Raw genomic sequence first — 19,568 nt, 5'->3', positions numbered from 1 at the left:
CAAAGAATTTAAACTGTTTGTCTAAGGTAACCTGGCCTGAAGCAAGTAAGGGAGCACTTACGCAGACGGTGCCTGGCCAGTCCGTATCGGTGGTAATCTTTTCTCCTGGCATAGCCAGAGTCAGACTCTCGCTGTGGCTCTTTAGATTGCCTGTGCGGAGGCAGCAGACCCTGGTATAGCTAGAGTGGTTTAATTTGAGACATGCAGGGTCTGTCACCAGTGTAGTTTAAACTCTGCTCCCAAGGGGGACAGGCCATATTGCCATAAATGCTTTTTTCTGATACTATTGCTATCAACGTTATTTTCATTTTTTTAATCAAGGAAAACTTCTTCCAGCAGATCAAAGCAAAGACCAAGCCTGAGTTTCTGCCATGTCTCTTCAAAAATATTTTACGAATACTTGTAGATGCAGCATTTTGGAAAGTTCCTTAAATTGCAGGGAAAGTAAGTTTTTACTATATAATTAAAGATATGTTATCCAGCAGCCCTGGACTCAAACTAGTGGTGGGAACAGCAAAGCTGCCATCTGCAACAAGGAGGAGTATGTCGGTACCCCTGGGGTTCTGGTGATCCCTCTTTTGCCTCCTTTCCTTTCCTTCTGAGCAAGGAGCAAGTCCCTACTTTCCTCTCCTTACTTCCCCCCCCCCCCCCCCGCCCCCCCTCCGTCTGTTTTGTCATTCCAGGTTGTAAGTGCGTTCTCCAGAGCAGAGATACTCCTCGGAAGTTGTGAGGATGGAACCTGCCAGTGGACAAATTCAGGTAAGAGTATAATATAACACAGAGAGGAGAAGCAAAGCCTAATTGTTTCACTGGCTTTTCATCCTAATGTTGCAACTTCACCTCCTTCTGCAACAAAGAACAAGTAGGTTGAGGAATATTGGCTGGCATTCTCACCTGTTTTTCCACAGCTCATCTAAATGGCTTTGCTCTGTGGTTCTCTCTCTTTTTACATACCCTCATCTGTCCATTTCCACCCCACCTCCACTCCCCTTTGGGGCTGCACTGTCAAAAGCCTATTCCCAGCCTGTATCGCTTTTTATTGAATGTTTGTGAGGTTTGGATTAAGGTCTTACACTGCTAGCAAAGCTGTAATTATTTTTGCCTGTATTACTATATATTGAATCGATGTAACTTTTCAATAAAGGTGGTTCAATGCAGGACACTCCCTGATGAGTTGGGAATATAGAAACCACAGTCATTATTCCAGAGGGTCTTTTTTTTTTCTTGGAGGGAAATGGAAAAAGAATTAGAGATGAGCCTTATTGTATTAACCTTGACAGCTTGCAATTATCAACTGAAACACTTGATTAAAATTGTCACAAGGTTGGAGAATTTTTTTATAAATAAATAATCAAACATGGATAGTACCCAGATGCTATAGTGATAGGCACCTTTAATGGGTGTAATTAATAATGATCATAAGCCTAGTATATACAAGTGGCCCCTGAAAACGCTGTCTTGCTTTGTAGTGGAAAAGAACTCTCGGCAGTTCAAAGAGCCATTTGGTAAGAACTGGAAAGGGGCTTAGCGCTGTATAAAATGTACACATGCGTGCTCATGCACTGATCTAGTTCTTCAGATCTCACAGGTGCTTTGTTGGTGTCTAAACGATGACCTGGTTTAAAAACTATGCTTTCTAGACAAGATGGGTGTTGAGCAATTTCAATCGTTGTACTGTAAAATGTCTTGCTCTCTCATTTCATTTTCTTCTTTTGCCACTAAGTTTCCAGCAGACTCCAATCTTATGGTTCTACAGCTCTTGGAAGAGGCAGACAAAGTGCTCCAGTGGTGCTACTCTGAGCATCTTCAATGAAGGTTCCTACCCGGCAATGCCAGAAACATCTCTAGGCATGAGCTGTCCTGTACATAAAGGTAGGTCTCCACATTGCAAGCCACCCAGCTGTTGGTAGCAGAGCCAGCTTCTGTGTCATTTGGTCTAATAAAAGGTGCAACTTATACCTGCAGGCTTCACCTTATTGACATCTCTGACTCCCATCATGGCTACCACTAGAAAATGTGCAGGTTTACCTTCAATATTAAGACCACAGAGACATTGTAAAACAATGCGCCCATTTATTATCTGTCTTTTATTATTATGTAACTAATCAACTGAAAATGGTAGAGAAAAGGAAAGATTTTTCAGAGGAAAACACAGCTGGCTTTCATTTAGCAGGAACCATCAGTGGCTTGGATGAAGGGCACCATCATCCTTTACACTAGAATGTAGGTAAGTGAACTAAGTTACAGCTTCTGTGAAGGATGGTTCCAACTAAGACACTAAAAAGCAGCCAAAAGCTTCGTGTTTTTCCTAAAGAATTTCTTTTTATTTTTTCCTCCATAGGAAATTAACACTTTTTCTTTGCAGATATCCTTCTGTACTTGGATGGAAGATTTTAATTCATCCCTTCATGATCGTCTAACCACAGACAGGTGAGATCTTTGTAAATAAGCAGTGCGTTTGTCTCTTTTAGATGATAAGCAGGTTAAACCTTATTTTATGTAACATGTTTTTAAAAAATCTAGGCAAAACCATTGATAGCTAAGAGACGGAGAAGTTAATTTGACCTCATCTATTGAGTTGTGTTGACGTAGTTACTCTCTCGCCATGGCGCTAAGCTGTATAGGCACAAAAGGCTGCCAGAACAGTTACTTTGATTTAGTTCAAGTTAATGAGGAACACCCTTAAAGTCAAAATATGTGTTTTCAGAGTCATATATGCATTAGTTTAATTATTAAAGAGCACAGGAATGCATAGCCGCTCTGCAGTTACATATTCTTCCAATTCTACTAGAAAGTGGCTAAGTTTTCACCTGCAAAGGAGAAGTCAATATTGAATCTTGCCAAATATCTTTTTGTGTGTGTGTGACACCTAACAGTCTTGAATATTTTCTTCCATTAGAAAAGCAGATTTTTGTCTTCTCCCATTAAAAATGGAGCTCTTGTTGAGCCTAAGTCTGTGACATATGATGAGCTACTAAAATTAACATCCCATCAAATGAAAGATAAGTAATTAATAGTAACAGGAGATATTTTTGTTTAGTTAAGTGTTAGCAAGAAGTTTTAAATCTCTCTTAAGGTTTTCTTTACTTTGAAGCAGTCTGTGCCACTTACATCTCTGCCAATAAACTGGGGAGAAAAATGTACTTGATCCTTCCAAGGTATCAAATTTAATCAGATGACAGATACATATTTTTCATATGTATTGACATCATGTATATATCATTTGCAGCCTTTGGCATACTTAAATCACTGTCTAGACTCTGGAATCATTCTGATTCAGGCAGAAGCATATTGCTGAACATTCCTCACATGGAAATGGCCCAGTTATTTTTACCTGGTTAGAATCTATGTTAAGAGTTATTTTAAAATGCTGTGTCTTAAGTGTTGACTGGAGTTAGGCTTCGACATGGAAGAGCAGGTCAGGCACTGGACAGGTAACAATCAGAAACCATGGCTTTGTAACTGGGAGCCAGCCATTTCATCTGAATCCCACCCCTTACAAACTTTCCAGAGCAACTGTTTTTCTCATTACCTGTTTGCACAGCCTTTTAATGCAAGGGGACTGGAATCCCCAGTGCTGTTGACATCCCTAACTTTGTCAAGACAAGATACTAATAATTAGGGTCTTCAACTCAAGTACCTGTATTTCTTTAGGGAATAGTGCAGATGTCCCCTTTGCTAAATTGAGGCTGTTCCTAAGGGTATCAGACTTCAATACCTTTTAGATTGGCTAGGATCCTGATGGTTAATGGAACATCTGACCTTCTGGGGCTTGCCTGCTATTCCTTGTAACTGAGCTTGCATTTTTATGTTGAGATGTGCTGAGCTGGCCAAAGGTAATCTGGGCAGTCAGCGGTCCATGCTGTTCCAGCAGTTTCCAATTTGCTTGCTTTTCCCATTAGCTGCCTTCCATCTGAGATGAGTTGATTAGGCATTTGTGTACTTATCATGCCGTGTTGCGTCACGTCACATTATATCTTTCCAGTGCCTTTTTTAAACTGCCTTGACATATGACATGAATGGAGCACACAATTGTTCTGATCAGGATCACCTGCTCTCAATTTGGAGAGCATATAGAAGTGAGTGGTGTCCAGTATGGATTGCTGCTCGTTCTCTACCTATCATGTCCTGTAACAATGTAAGAATGTATAGCAGATGGCAGGTGAAAGAGGTAAGCAAGAACACATGGCACAGGGGGTTATCTGAGGGTATTCCACATGTCTTGGCTGCGTTGTGCAGCCCAAAGCTGAAAGCCAGTAGATATGCAAGTTTCATGCTTAGCTAATACTTTTGAGTTACAATATATTTTCTACCAGCTGTCTCCAGCAGCTTTTAAGCATCACCGAGACTTTCCTCCCAAAATAAATTTTTGGAAAAAAATTTCCAGTGGTACTGTAAACTGCCCGGAACAACGGGAATGCTAATCTGATGACAAAGCTTGTACAGCTCCTTCTGTTTAGACTAGTTTTAATCCAGGCTTAAACACTGCTGTGGTTAACATACGTGGAAGCTATGTTTCTAAGCAGAGTGGCATGCCCTGAGGTGCCGGTAGTGTTTCTAATATTCTCATTGCAACAGGATGCAGTAAGTAGGATGGAGACTGTATCGCCAGGAAACTTTTGCCTTTGAACAAAAGATGTAGCCAAAATACATTGCAAACATTATATTAAAGCTCAAAAAATCCCCACGGGGCAGATGTTTTCCCCATATTATGGGTGGGGAAATTGCGAGGTAATGTCAAAACACTTGCCTGATGTGCTGTGGGAAGGAGCCTGCATATACTTACTGCTTGCTCTGTGCTTTTGCTATTCAATCATCTCCACCAGTATTTACTGATGCCCAAGTCTGATAAATAAGTAAATAAATAAAAAAGTGCACTACCAGCACGTCTATTCTTAGTTTATAGTACAGGGCGATGGCATAACAGAGGAGATTAACCATCTCCCATTGCTGCAGCACGGTAAGTCCATTCAAGCAGCCTCCTTGGGACCCTCCTGTTGCCTTTCTGGCCACATCTGTCTGTCAGCACTGTGGGAACGTTAATTTGGATATCAGGCTGTGTGGATCTGGATCCTTTCCAAAGCATGTGCTCCCCAGCTTGCATCAATTTAAATATTTCAGTTGGAAAGAAGAATTTGCATCTATGGCTGAAATAGTTAAATAGTTACAAAGACCTGGCATAACAAACCTTGGGCAGACGTGTTTGACTCTGCAAAGCAACTACTGCCTTTGCTGTGAGTCACATCTGTTGTTGCTTGTTGTTGCAGTCTGACTGACAAGTGCCATTGTACTAGTACTGTATCTGCTGAAAACTTATTTAAATAACAGTTGTAGCATATTACTGAAGTTATGTACCGGGGTGTTGATGTACAAGGAGCTATCCCACAAAGAAAGGGATATGGTTAATAACTTTTGTATCGGTTTATCCATGCGCAAGTCTCTGCATCTCTATATGCAGAAGCTATTTCTGTAAGTAATGATAACCTTAATGGACAGATTAATCCTGAACACCTCAGGAGTGGACTTTTGTCAGTAGAAATGCATGGATGTGAGGACTGGGGGTTTTTTTAGCTTCGAGATTTTATGTTATACTTAATATTAAAGTTCCATTTTTAGAATCTCTTATTGATTACTAACTTACAGATCGGATAAAATATGTTGTAAACACTAAATGGCATGAATGGCAGCAAATGGTCTCTAGTACTTTACGTGTTTACAAAAGGGTTAAAAAAGAGAGAAACTCTTGCTAAGCGGAGTCTTGAGCAGACAGGGCAGACATGGTAGGTTAAGGAAAATTATTAACTTAAATAAAAAGTCAGTGGTTTTTACTCTGTCCTTTTTCTGTCTCCCAGAAACAATCTGAGTGATTTTCTCGCTGAACTGATTTGTGGTTAGCACTACCTTAGGTAACTTCTTAACAATTAGGCCTTCTCAACATAGCAGTTAGACAAGTTTAACTTTAGAGCAGACTAAAATCTATTCTGAACGCACTGATTTGTCTTTAGATTACAGCACTGTCCAACTGGCTTAAGCTAAACAAGCAAACTGTTCTGAAGTTGATAGGCCTTCCTAGTTAAATGTTTAACTGAATCAGTTTAAAATTACATTACCTTGGAACAGTTCCTTAGAACAGCTAAACCCTCTCATTTTTTATAAAAATGTAGTGAAATCAATACATCCCTTCATTAGCTGATACAAAGAACACACCTTCCCCGCTCCCCCCCCAAAAAAAATAGAAGGGAAAAAGTTAACTGCAGACCAGGTAGTGAGGATGACTCTTCAGACACCATGACCACACAAAACATAAACAAAGATAACCCCATTTCTAAACAGTTTAGATAAATAGCTACAACTTCTGGGCCAACAGAACTTCCTATACCTGTAGTTTAAAAAACTGCTTCAAATCCTTCTTTTCATAGTCTTTAAAGAGAGAGAAAAGAAATATTCCCTGTCAACATGATACCTGTGCAGTGACATGGGTAGATCAATGTCTGTCGTTAATGGGGAGAAGATGATCTTAGAGAAGTATGGAGTTTCATGTAATTGGGGCAGGGGAAGAAGCTGTTTCAGATATATAGCAGAATTCTGCAAGTTAGCTTTTAAAAATGTAATTGTTTTTGTTCAACACACTTAGAATTTCCTTATTATATAAAATAATCGCAGTGTATGTAAGTCCCTGTGGCCTAGCTAAGGATTTACAGTGCACCCAAATCAACAGGTGCAGTTTGTAGGGCTCATTTTAGAATTACCACTGGCTCTTGGCATGGCTGAATTCCCAGAGTTGTGTTTTCTATGGTATCTCTAAGTGAAGTTTGAAGGAGCCAGATGACTTCTCAAGCCCTATAAAGGCTTTTTTTATGGAGACTTGGAGCGTATTTATGTGCCGCATGCCCCCCCACAGCCTATTAAAAGAAAGAATTTAGTACAGGTTTCCATTCTTATCTTAATACTCACATTTGTTTTGCAGATCACCTTTAAAAAGGCTGTAAATGTACTATAGGGCTCAATTCCCGGTATAAGCCTAAACCCTGCAGCAGGTTTCAAGACATGGGCTGTTACGTACAGAGCTGTGTATTAACTCTGCAGGGCAGACGTTTGTTTTACAAGTCCCTGAAGCCTAAGGAGAAGTCATTCCTCACAAAAGAGCTGGTATTGAAATGCAGTGTGGGTCAAATCCTTCTCGGTATAAATGAGTGTCTGTCCCCTGTTGTTTTAAAACCAAATAGACAAAGCTTGGAGCACTGCTTTAATCCAGTTGGATTGGGCCAGATTTTCACTGCTGAGTCCTGTAATATCAGCGTAACGGTATTCAGATGATTACTGTATTCACCTAGACTAACACAGCGTGCTTTACATGTGCAGGCTGAATATTAATTGTACATTTCTTACCTCTAAACCCATTGCCATTGCCACTAGAGCAGGCAGGAGAAGGAGACCCTTGGGGTCTGATGACAGGAGCAAAGGCACTCTTCTGTTTGACAGCAGGAAAGACGGAAGAGGAGAATGGAAGGATGGAAGAAGTGCTGGAGGAGCCAACTGTTGGACTCGAAGACATTACTGCAAAAGACAAAAGTGAATCCTCATCAGAAATGCAATTATAGAAGTTTGGTAAAACTGTTTAAAATGTCTGCCTTCTGATTACTCATCTTCTTAAAGATCTCATTCTCACATTGACTTGGCTGCTTACAGTAAGTCTAAAGTAGAGAGGTAGTTATATTGAAGAGTTCAGAAAAGAGAGTGCTTAATTCTTTTAAAATGAAGGGTGAGGATATCAGAAAATGGTGAGTCATCAAGGGGGAGGAGAGAGTCAGTATGAACAAACAGTGGACCGTAATGGCATGTCCACTTACAGTCTGTGCTTTGGAAAGTGGGAAGGCCGGTAATTCCGGTGCCCTCCTCAGCTTTTTAAAAATGAAGATTTCCTTGGCTGGAGTTGAGAGGGGATGTTTTAAGCTGTTGCTTAGATTTGAATCTAAACTGGCTTCTTTTTAAAGAAGTCTCTTGCAAGAAAAAGTCCCGTTATATGTCCAATAGCTTGTTAAGCAACTGTTTGCTTACTTTCCAGAAAAATATCAGCTATTTCTCAGCAAAACAAGGAACAAATAACCATATTTCATGGGGGTTCAAGGGAACCCCCAAGTCTCATGGAAGTATTAGTTTGAAATCAGAATAGCAATATGCTGCAGACCCAGTCCTTTCCTTATTGGAGTCAATGGCAAAGCTCCAGAATAGGGGAAGTATCACAAGTACCCAAACATCCTTTGAGTTGCACCTTAGCCCTAAATTACAGCTCAAACTGTGAGGATATTGTTTAGCAGGTTTCAGACCAGCAAAGTGGGTCAGTCCTTGTGCAGGTGATGTGAATGTAAATAAAATCAAATAATATTTTGCAGGATACCAGGTGTTTTCTGGAAAGGCACGATTCTGACACTACTGGGAGCTATACCCTCCATAAACTATGGTGTAGGTAAATAATTAAATAATAAGTCAATAAGTAAATAGCTGTTTAACTCTTCATCCTCTCAGATATATATATATATATTACATGCATACTCTTGCCAGAGGGAAATCAAGGCACGAAAGGAAGAGTGACTTGCTCATAGTAATTATTAATGCAGGTCATACACATAAAAATTATTTTACAGTGCCTTTTAGGTAGGATTCGGAGTAGTCTCTATGCTAAAAGCAATGGCTACTTGCTTAATCATCTAAAGTTGTAAATTGTACCTAATTTCTCATTGTGGCCTTTGCCACTTAGGAATCTGTACAAGGCTAAAAAATGAAGGAAGCACAAGTAGGATTCAATATTCCTCTGTTCTTCCTGAAAAATGGGAACATTTTCTAGTTCATACTAAAAAATACCGGAACACAAATCAGAACCTTTTACAAAAATCTCTACTAAATCTTGAGAACTTCTCTTGAAAGACATCACTGGTTGCATTTTTTTTGATGTGGTAAATTAAATTAAGCAGGAGCAAGAATGAAATATAAAAGAAGCAAAGCACATACATCCATAGGGGGATCCTGTTGGAGAGCCGTTGATGAATCCAGGTGAGCCTGGAACGCCCAGGTTTGACATGGGGACGTTGCTGTAGCCATTCATACTATTGCTGGAAGTGCTGTAATTGGACTGTTGAGGGGTGGAACTGGATGAGTAACCTCGGGGTGAGATGCTGCTTGTATTACGAATGTAACCTAAAAAAACCCACATTTCAAAGCATGTCAATGGTTTTGGCTTAAAACTTTCTCCTGTATATTCCCTGCTTAAATAAATCACTTATTTAAATCCAGATTAATTAAAACATTTAAACAAGTACCATTAAATTCAGTGGGGTTTATGCACGTGCTTTCAAGTTAAGGAATATTAAATTTTAAAACAATGTGGGAAACTTTTGAAGTGAACTGATGTATATTTTTCTAATCAGATTTGATTTGATAAAAGTTGAAATTTGTTCTAAGACCTGGAACAAAGGTGTGTGCTCATCTTTTTCTGAGGTAGAATTTATAATATATGTGGGATTTTCTATGTTTTTAGGGGGGGATTATACTTTTCAAATTATTGATGAATTACAAATAAAGCAAGTGCATTACTAAGGGGAAATTATAACCCATATATAGTTTGCAGCTTGACTTTGAAGATACTCTACTCGGGGCGAAGAATAAACTGGATAAGTAAAAATCATATTTTGTCTTAAAAAAAAAATCACAAATGTTTGAGAACCAAAATTTAGTCTCTTTTCTCCAAAAAGAGACCTGAAGAACACTATAGCTATCAGCATTAAAGTACAAGGCTACTATTACAGCTGCAAAAGGAGTTTCCACGGAAAAGCTTTCATTAGAGAGAGATGATCCAATAGCTACTTTAGAAGTGGTTACCATTTAGCTATCAAGTCAGGTTATTTCTGCCCATTTATATTATGAAGTGCTAATTCAGGGCTGGTAAGACCTTATTAAAAAAAAGTAGGAAAAATTACCTACATGATGACTTTTGACATGGCATATGTAATATTAACTTCATATGACATGGTTTTACTGCCTTAGAGTGTTAAACACAGCTATTCATGCAGTCAACCACAGACTGTATGTTACTGGAATGGAGTGCTAATAATCAAAATATTCAAGAGTCAGAAAGTGCCCAAAGTTGATGTTGCTCCCATGATGTATTACTGTTAATAAGTCATTTTATGGCACGTTTTTGTAAGAATCAATAATATATCTGGAGTAAATGTAATGCATACAACATATGCAAGTTGGTAAAATTAACACTGAAGAAGCCTTAAAAAAAAAAAAAAAAAAAGAAGAAAATGCCCCACCTCTTTAACTGTGAGAGGTTTTTTTCAGTTGCTATCCTTGTCTTTTATGAAAACAGAAATATAACCAAAAAAAGAAAAGAGATTGAGGGGAGCAGGGAGAGAATTCAGAGTTAAGTTGGTATCAAAAAACACTCAAAAATTATTTCAGCCATAGCTAATCTGGTGACTGGAACCTGGTGCAGACATAGTATCATCCAAAATAGCACCACACATCCATTTCTAATGCTGACAGTTTGAAGCCATTTTTCTATTCATAAGCTGAGCAGGTAGAGAAGTTGAGAAACTACTGCAGAAGCAACCGTGATTCAATTTTTCGTTGTTTAAATTAACACTATACTACTTGCACTGCTTACCTTGGTTGTTCCCCTGTGTTGACTCTGAAATGCTGACTCCTAACTGGCTACCATAGGAGTTAATTCCCATCATACTGCTGTGAGCAGGAGAGCTAGACAGTGCAGGGATCTGTGCGGGATTCCTTGGTACACTGTAGAGAGCTTCTGCGATGTCTGCAGCTCGTTTCAGAATGATGTCCTGCAGAATGAAAGGGGCAAGTTCAGAAATGTGCGTGGAGACATTTTCTGGTGTTTATTACTAAACCTGAACGTATACCACTCCCCTGTTGAGAGCAGTCATTCTGACCTGGTTGTTATGTGGCGTTCCATACAGTGCTTCAACTAGGTCAGCAGCTCGTTTCAACAGCATTTCCTGGAGGATGAGCAGATGCATAAAATTGACTTTTTAACAGAAAAGGATTTGGGTGCAAATAAAACCATGGGCCTAGTATTTTCTGAAGTGACTAGTGTTTGTGTGTGGTCATTCTGAAAACGGGGTCCCTTAAAGAGCTGTTATTTGCCACTTATCTGAAAAAATGCACCACTTACAGAAGCTCAAAATAGACGTGCAAAATCATCGGTCACTTTGGAAAGCGTTGGCGTGCGTGCGATAGAAACGTCAGCCGGCACGGGCTGCGTTGGGTGCCCAGTGCTCCATCTTTATCTTGGAGCTCTCCATAGTCCTGAAGCTGCTTCAGGCACACCGGCTTCCCAAATCCAGGCAATTTTCAGACACACCCAGTTTACCCAGGAACTCCGTTCCCTACTGCATTTCAATATATTCTTTTGCATAGACACATAAAAATCTGATTAATCTCCATGCCCATTTATTTTTTCTCAATAATGGTAACAAAACAAATAAAACACTTTAGCTATCTTATGCTACCTCTAGTTATAGCAAAAAAATCACACAGTATACTGTCCGAATACAATAGTCTTTCACCATGCAAACATGAGAATAGGTCCTTTTGGTACTGCACTAAAATCTAGGAATATAGTCATTAATGCCACTCTCATTGTGCCAGGTGCCGCGTCAACACAGTTTGCAGTATTACAGATACATAAAATCCTGAGTTGTTTCAACACATGCATACTGCAGCTGTTGCTACAGAAAAAGTTGAGCTTCAAGTGTTGTTTACTAAAAGATTCCCTATCACGTATCATTTAGGTTCAGAGATTTGCCAATATGGATAAATGCAAAGGACCATGAATATGAACTGGGAAGATATCTGCACTGGACTCTCATTTTAGCAGCAAAAGACATTCACAGTGTTTGAGCTCTAACAGATAAAAATTAGTAGTATCTGTGGGTTCTACATGACCAAATTCTTATTTGGACCTACAACTAATAGGTGAACTTACGTTCAGATGTAATTGTTATTTAAGATACAACTTTTGTCTCTTTTGTGAGTTAGAATTGAAAGAACATATTTAGCGGGCTCAGTGAATGCTTAAAAATATTTTACCTTGGCTAGTCTTTCAGGGTCACCGGGATGTCTTGGGATGACCTTTTGCAGTCTTTGGAAACCATAATCTATGGTAGGTTCATTTAAAGCTGAAAAGAAAACAGAAAAAAACCCCTCATATTATATGAGTATGTATCTTTGTATGACTCTTTCTTTTTTTAAGTTTCATTATCTAAAAAAGATGGATTTCACAGCTTTGCCATAGAAAACCTCTCTTTGCCTGGGTTCCTAGAAGGTGCACATTGCCTTCTGCTCAGGCGAGCCCTGATCACTGTGTGTAGGACGGGCTGAATAGTAAGCTAAGCTTTACGAGATCTTCTGCATGGGGATCCCTAGTCTCTTTTCAAAGGTAACACTTACTCCACTGCTAAGAAAGCTGGGACACGTGAGCTATTAATGTTGGACCGTGTTATACAGACCAGGTCCCCTGACTCCCGGTACCCCAACTCCACCCATTTAATTGTACAGATGTTTCTGCCATTATCTGTATAATGAACTGCGCGGTGCTCCTGGACAATGCCTCAGCGTGTCTGTAATTTGTTAAATAAAGAATTAGTGATATCTTTCTGCTTACAGCTAAACCTTGAAAGAATTCTGTGCGTTCACGCGTGCGCACACACCCTACGCCTGCTCATCCTGGTGGGCACAGCTGAACTGAATGGACATGCTCATTTTACGCCAGTATTCCACAAAATGCATTCAGAGGCAGCTATGTTGAAGCGAACGACAAAATTTATGGGAATGCTGCATGCTATTTGCAAAACTTCTGACTTAAAGTATTCCAAAGGGTTACACTAGTGAGTTTGGCTTACTCAATAAGGGAACAAAAATCCCGTGACTTCTGCACTTAAAACTGCTCCGGTTTCCAATGCTGACTTCTCACCATCTATCAAAGGCTGAGTGAATAATTTGAAAGATACAGCAGGGGAGCACTGTCACAAAATACTCCTTTAAGGATGAACGTATTTACTCTGGACAAAACTGACAATGGCAGCAATATAGCAAATTATGGTACAAACGCGAATTAGAACAGGTCTGCTACTATGTTCGTTATACAGTCAGAAATCAAGAGTACCGTATTTGCTCATCTAATAAACACATTACATGCTCCCCCCAACATTTGCCATCACAAACTAGGGCACAGCTATTCATTAGACACGTTAACTTCTTCAGTTGCGTATGGCTATTATGCATACATAGCCACTTCACTGTAATGATGTTAATCTCTAGTGGATAAACTAAGATATTTTGACCCAGATCCTCAGTTAGTAATAACTGGTAGAGTCCTACTGGCAACGCTGATGAATTCATAAAACTTCAGACACTTTAATACTCTCTACTATGAAATCGTGGCAATAATAATCTCATTTCTGATTATTCAAAATTAAACTCCAAATTAATACAGAAAACAAAAGTCAGTTCTGTAGCATTCTGCACACTTGTAGGCTTTGACTGCCTCTAATACGTTAGGATTACTAGTGTTTACTAACGCAGCTACAGGTATGGTTTTTTAGAATTTCCTTATACTTCAGAATGTGCATTATCATTCAATCGACACATTCATGCTGAGAACCTTGCTAAGAATTCCATGATGCATTTAATAAGTAACATATGTAAGAAGTCCTTTAGCACTATCCTCATTCAGTGCTAGCTTCTTCTATCCTCTTGTACCGTTTGTGGTTCTTTTTAAAATAAAAAATTTTTTAAATAACTGGTGACATCAGCACAGCTGAAAACCCCTGATTGCAAGAGATGCTGATGGCACGCGCTGAATCTTCCAAAATATACTCAGCACCTTACAGGATAACCGTCTCAGACACCAGAAGAATGAAACTATCAAGTGAGACAGACTATTATACTGATCCAGATTCTCTGTTTATCTGTGTCCATCTTTGGTATAACAACATGAAGGTAAAAGGTCATATTCCCCACTGAGATACATTTTATATTTACTTTTTATTAAATAATTATGGCATGGCATGAAGTTTAAATATTGCAGGAGATAATCAAGTGGGAATTGAGTAGAGGAAACCCAGACCTGAGAATTTAGTCTTGGCTATACTTAGAATGTCTTTGCTCTCCACTGGGAGCCATTCTGGTTTGCTTAAGGAGTTTAATAATACACATTTCAACTGCCACAGAATCTACATCCCATTTGGGAAGAGGGTTTTTTTTGGGGGGGTGGGGTTTTTTGCCAATAATCCTGAGAATTATAGGCCAGTTCTCTCAAGAGCCTGTACATCATTATGTGCCATTTCTCTTCTTGATTACAAGTCTAATCAGTTACGTTATATATACTAAGCTAAGCAAAAGCAATGTAAAATATATAGGAATTTAAACATGTATGTATACATAGTCCACTAAAAATAGCTAATGGGAATATAGAAAATGCTAGTTCAGGAAGAAGAAACTGGCTATTATTCAACAAACATTTTTCCAATGGATTGACATGGACATTTTCATTCTGATAGATAAATAGCAGCAAATAATTTCTCAACAATGTTGAATTGTTCTAAGAAGAACTCAGCCATTTTGAATCAATGTATACATTATGTCTTTCAGCACAAAAGGTTTTCTGTACAGCTGGCAACAAAATTGCCTACTACTAGTTTTACTCATTAGTGAAACAAAAATATCTCTGTCGCGAAATCCTGTTAAAAACCAACATCCAACATTTGTAGAAGTAAATGGTACCTTTTCCACTGAAGGGCAAGATGTAGAATCCACCAGCAAGTTTAAACAGCTTCACCACAACACCACTTCCACTGAGAAAAGAGCTACTGGATCAGTAGTGATTTATCTATGTGTTACATAGAAATATGCCAAAATTCTATCCGAATGCTTTTGGGTTCATGGGTTCAGAGACCAAAAAGGGGTCTGACACAGAAGCAGGCTGCTCATTATTCCCTACAAATCAGATCTCTGAAATGAAACCCCCAAGAAAACTGATTCAGGTACAGCAAAATCCCTTCGGCAACTCTCAAATCCAGTGTTTGAGGCACAAGGTGCCTCTCGAATTTCCCAGAGCATAGTTTAAAAAAATCATGCATGGCATAACATATCCAAAAAAAGAGCAACCATCTAGTGAATAAACTGAATTGTCAGTTAGTCTATAAACTTCACTCTAGCATAACTGTTTTAACAACAGAATTGTTACAGTCAGCAGTAGGGAGAGGTCTAAATGCCCCACAGCCTGCCTGACTTTATTTATGACAAGGCTCAAATAGAGTATGGTGCAGTGCTGCTTCTTTTATATATTGTTCCTTACCCTCCAAAATCCATGCTTTCATTTTAAATACAAGTCTCCAGCTATTACAACTCACTGGAATAGAAGAAAAAAAAATGCTCACCCTTGAGCAACTGATGCCACGACATCTGTCTGCATTTGCAAAACCTGAAACAACAGCTCGGTCCAATTCACCTCAATGGGGACTAACTCAGATAACCAAATGATAACAGTGCTGACATTTAAAGTATTAATTATTTCACCACACATCAAAGCACATAAGACTGTTGAAGGAAGATGATGTTATGAAGATCTGCACAATTTACCATGAGTGACAGCTCATTCTGATATTGCCAGCGTACGCCCTGGGAGATGCGCACTCTTCCTCTCCGCCAATCACACAAGGGCTACATTCAAGGACCTTAGCAAAGTTTTGCCGCTCATCTTTGCTTTACTCCATGAAGCAGACCAAAGGGCAGCAAGTCATCTGTTTGCAAAGTATGAATGAGAAGAAACGAAGTATGCATACCTCTAGAAATATCCTGAACCCAGAAAACAGCCAGAGGGACTGTAGTATTTGCAGTGTGGTGCCTCACCTTCTTAAAGATGTTAACATAGAGAAAAAGGCACCAGGGGCCCTAAAGGCTCGAGTTCCAACTTTGCACTACTGACTACCTTCACTCAAGCCGACAGTAAAGAGAGGCTTGGTATTCACCCTACAGAACAAAACATTTCCATGTTGCTGGCCACAGAAGCTCGCTTGCTATAAACATGCTAATCCTGGGCTTGGGAGGTACATATGTACTGGTCAGCCTACTCTGAGGGGCGCACCGTGGTCTGGAGTTGGGAGGATGCTGCTAGAAGTGTACTGCCAGTGCTCCTGTTTTGTATTTGCTGTGTTGGTAACAGCTGTTCCAAACACCCTGCTCCCAACACAGCGTTGCCTCCTATTGCATGTGTCTTTCATAGGCTAAAGCAGTGGTAGGAGCTGTTCTCTGCAAATGCTTTCTGTCACATCAGTTGTGTTCTGGCCAAGCGAACTCGCTCTTCCAATTTGTAGAGCTCACTGCATCCTTGTAAGTGTTGTTTCCCAGAAGCAGATAACAAGCCGTTCTCAAATCTACTTACAAGCTTTAGCAAACCAGTACCCTCCTATCCTTGGTACCTGGCATAGAGACTGATACAGTACAACCTGGGAGTCCAACATATCCTACAGATTATTTTATATTGCATTGCTCTGACAAGTTAACCCCTAGAGGATTTCTTCTCAGCAAGGAAAATTATGTTCAAAATCTCCCTGATATACACATTTCCAGGTTAGCATCTCTATGACAAAGTAAATGCCGAGCTGTGATCAAACTTAAGATATGAAAGCCTACAAGACATATCCTCAGCTGGCGTAAACTGATGTAAGCGTTATTAAAGCCAAGGGAACTCTAATGGAACTACTTACAGAGGCAGAGAATTTGAATTTGTGTAGTATTAAAAGCAGAATATGAGGCTACTGCTAGATTAGCAGCAGAGAACAAATGTCTTATTATTCTAGGAAAAGCTGATGAAAGAAAGGTAATTCAGAACATGGAGATGTATGTGTAACCTGTATTCTCACCAGATTAAGGCACACATGGAGACTCAATGTTTAGTTGCGGTGATTTAAAAACAGACTTTTTATCTCTCGCTTTAAGTATATACTTAACTACTGAAGTATGTAAGTTGGTTCAGCAACTGCCATTAACATATAACAAGACATTTCTCTAGATTTTTGCTACACTCTGTAGTACATCGTTAGATGTCCATAGAATCCTGTTGGCTTCGCTCTTATAAAAGTTTTCCATCTGGGAACCTTATGGAAAAGTCCACACATCACATTTCGGTGATGAGAGGAATTTGAGGGCTGAGTTGCAGCACTCTGAATGATAGCACTTAAGAGTGGAAATGCTGACAGAACCATAACTACAGCAATGCTAGCACAGCACACTTTGCAAGGAGCCTATTATAAATACACATTACAGGACGCATATGAGCTCCCATAACAGCTCCACTGTGGCATTTAGATTTACCCTTGAAATTTATATCTAATTTTTATATTCATCTTTTCAACAGTTTATCATTTTCTTCTTCAAACAACCTGTCTTATTGTGACTCTTTAAAAAAAAAGAAAAAATCTCAAGTATAATCAGGTCAAACATTAATATTTGATTGTATATTAAATACCGAGGGCATAGGCTGATAGACGCAATACTAACCAAGATCATTGTTTTTCTGTTTCCATGTTTTAGAAGAGTATTGGTGTTCTGGTGACTAAAGGATATGACTAGAGCCCGAGAGAACTATTTCCCTGCCTATCTTCAGCTTTCCTGTATAACCAGAGGCAAGTGGTTAATCTTTCTTCATCCTTCCGTAGCAACGTCTCATGTATAAAATGGAAGCACATGTCTCTGTGACTGGTTGCCCATGCCTGATGCAGTGAGGCCCTGATGAACCCTCTGAGGTCTCGTTTTATATGAATAATTATTCTTGTTATACCTGTGAAGTACCTATAGCCAGCTACTCAGTATTTTTCATATGACTTGACCCTTCGTGCTTTTCATCTGAGGTTATATCTCAGCACTTAATAATTATGAAGGACTTAATACAACATGACCTTGATAGTACCGGGGCTGCTAGTTGTTGCTGCTGTTACTAGTTCTGACAGAACTACATCTTCCCATGCCTTTAGTTTGCAGGATTTCACACTTTTCAGTCTCATGGGCTTGATGTTAATGTCTCTGCATTTCTTAGGTTTTTGCCAAGCGCAAGCTGAATGTAGAGGGAAGGTATTTAGAGGAGAAATTCTCATTTATAGAGGCAACTACAATTCAGGGGGGAAGTGGTCTTATTTCTGTCTCCGAACCTACTGCATTCTCTGATATGTTATCTACAAACTTTGTGACAGCTCGGAGGAATATATTGCAATATAAAGTACTAAAAGTATCAAGAAAATAATAAACGTCAATGATCATGAAAAAAACCCCAGATTTTCGTTATGTTGCAGAGGACTACCTTACCAAGAATTATAAAATCTATTGAACTTCCCTCTTCAGTATTTTATATGGTGTTTGTCTGCTACACTCTACCCAACAAATAGCTACACTTCTGTGCGTCTACTGAGTCTGTTTGACAGAGTGCTATGGATACACACACGCGTTCTGTGGGCAGTGGCATTTAAACAACCTGGTTTCCTGAGGCTGTTTTCTGGTAGCTTCTCTGCTGTCTAATAATGTGGTTGAGCTCTTCACCCTTTCTTTCAGTGGAGGATTAATTCAGATCTCTTTTACCATTTTCCATTTTCACAAAAACGTGCTGGAGCTGTGCATCTTTGATGCTCCTATCTTTCTGATAAAATCTGATAGAAATTGGTCAAGAGGTTCAAAAGTCGTCGTGGAAGTTCTGAAGGAGACTTTCAGTCTGAAGAAGGACCTTGACTGCCTGAATATGGCTTGCCTAGGTTAAAAATCAATGCATTTGTTCACAGCAGGATCACAGCAGTTTTCTGATATCACAGCCGTGGAAAGAAAAAAAAATGCCACCATGTTATTTTCATAGCTTAGAAGTTGTTTTTACTGCTATTAGCAGCAACAACCTGGGGGAATTGATTACACAGGTGAGCCTCTACCTAATAGCTGTGTTTATCATTTTGCCTGCCATGGTGGGAGAACTGCGGGTTCTTGAATAGACAGATTGAAAAGTTGTCTGTTCTACCCTCGCTCTAACAGCTCCGCATCTTCTGTGAAATGCTGTTTTGTAACATATGGCAGTAAGCACCCACTCACTCCTCGGAGAATGCTAACAGATATCCCTATGCCAATAACAGCAGTAAACCAGGGATAGTATATTTAACTTTCCTCTCTTCTACTGGCTCCTACATACATCTTCATGTCCTTTTTTGTGGAAGCACTCTAATTAACATGTCAAAGAACTGCACTGCAGTCTGACTCAAGTCCCCCCTAGATGGTACAAGTAAGTCTTGCACTTAAAACAGCTTTACAATAATAATAAGACTTTTTTTTTCATAGAGGAATGCACGTTTCTATTACACATCTCTGTATCACTCCATTCCTAAACCTCTTTCAGCACAGGTACCAAGAGCACGCAGATGGTGGCCCTCAGTAATGCTTGTGTTGAAGACTCTATGAGAGCAAGGCCTCCAGACGCACAAAATGGCATAGAAGAACTCTACATTTAAATCTGT

At 39.4% G+C, this 19,568-nt stretch overlaps 1 protein-coding gene across 3 annotated transcripts in view; it reads right to left on the bottom strand.

The window, feature by feature from the left end:
* EBF2 (EBF transcription factor 2) overlaps positions 1-19,568 on the bottom strand; it is a 145,983-nt gene that overhangs the window by 3,482 nt on the left and 122,933 nt on the right. For 2 of the 3 annotated variants that reach the window (XM_009472786.2, XM_087762740.1), the window contains exons 11-15: positions 12,112-12,200; positions 10,953-11,018; positions 10,667-10,844; positions 9,010-9,195; positions 7,390-7,557 (exon numbers count right to left, since the gene is read on the bottom strand). In XM_009472786.2, the coding sequence (XP_009471061.1) occupies positions 7,390-7,557; positions 9,010-9,195; positions 10,667-10,844; positions 10,953-11,018; positions 12,112-12,200 (687 nt within the window). Of the gene's footprint in view, positions 1-5,038; positions 5,148-7,389; positions 7,558-9,009; positions 9,196-10,666; positions 10,845-10,952; positions 11,019-12,111; positions 12,201-19,568 lie in introns of those variants that run through there. The other variant, XM_087762739.1, reaches the window with a different exon arrangement.

The sequence above is a fragment of the Nipponia nippon genome, unplaced genomic scaffold (assembly GCF_047370975.1).
Source record: "Nipponia nippon isolate SJK-2023a ecotype South Korea unplaced genomic scaffold, ASM4737097v1 scaffold_27, whole genome shotgun sequence".
NCBI lineage: Eukaryota > Metazoa > Chordata > Aves > Pelecaniformes > Threskiornithidae > Nipponia > Nipponia nippon.
Note: the sequence above shows the minus strand (reverse complement) of the source record. Positions and strands in the feature narration are given on the sequence as shown.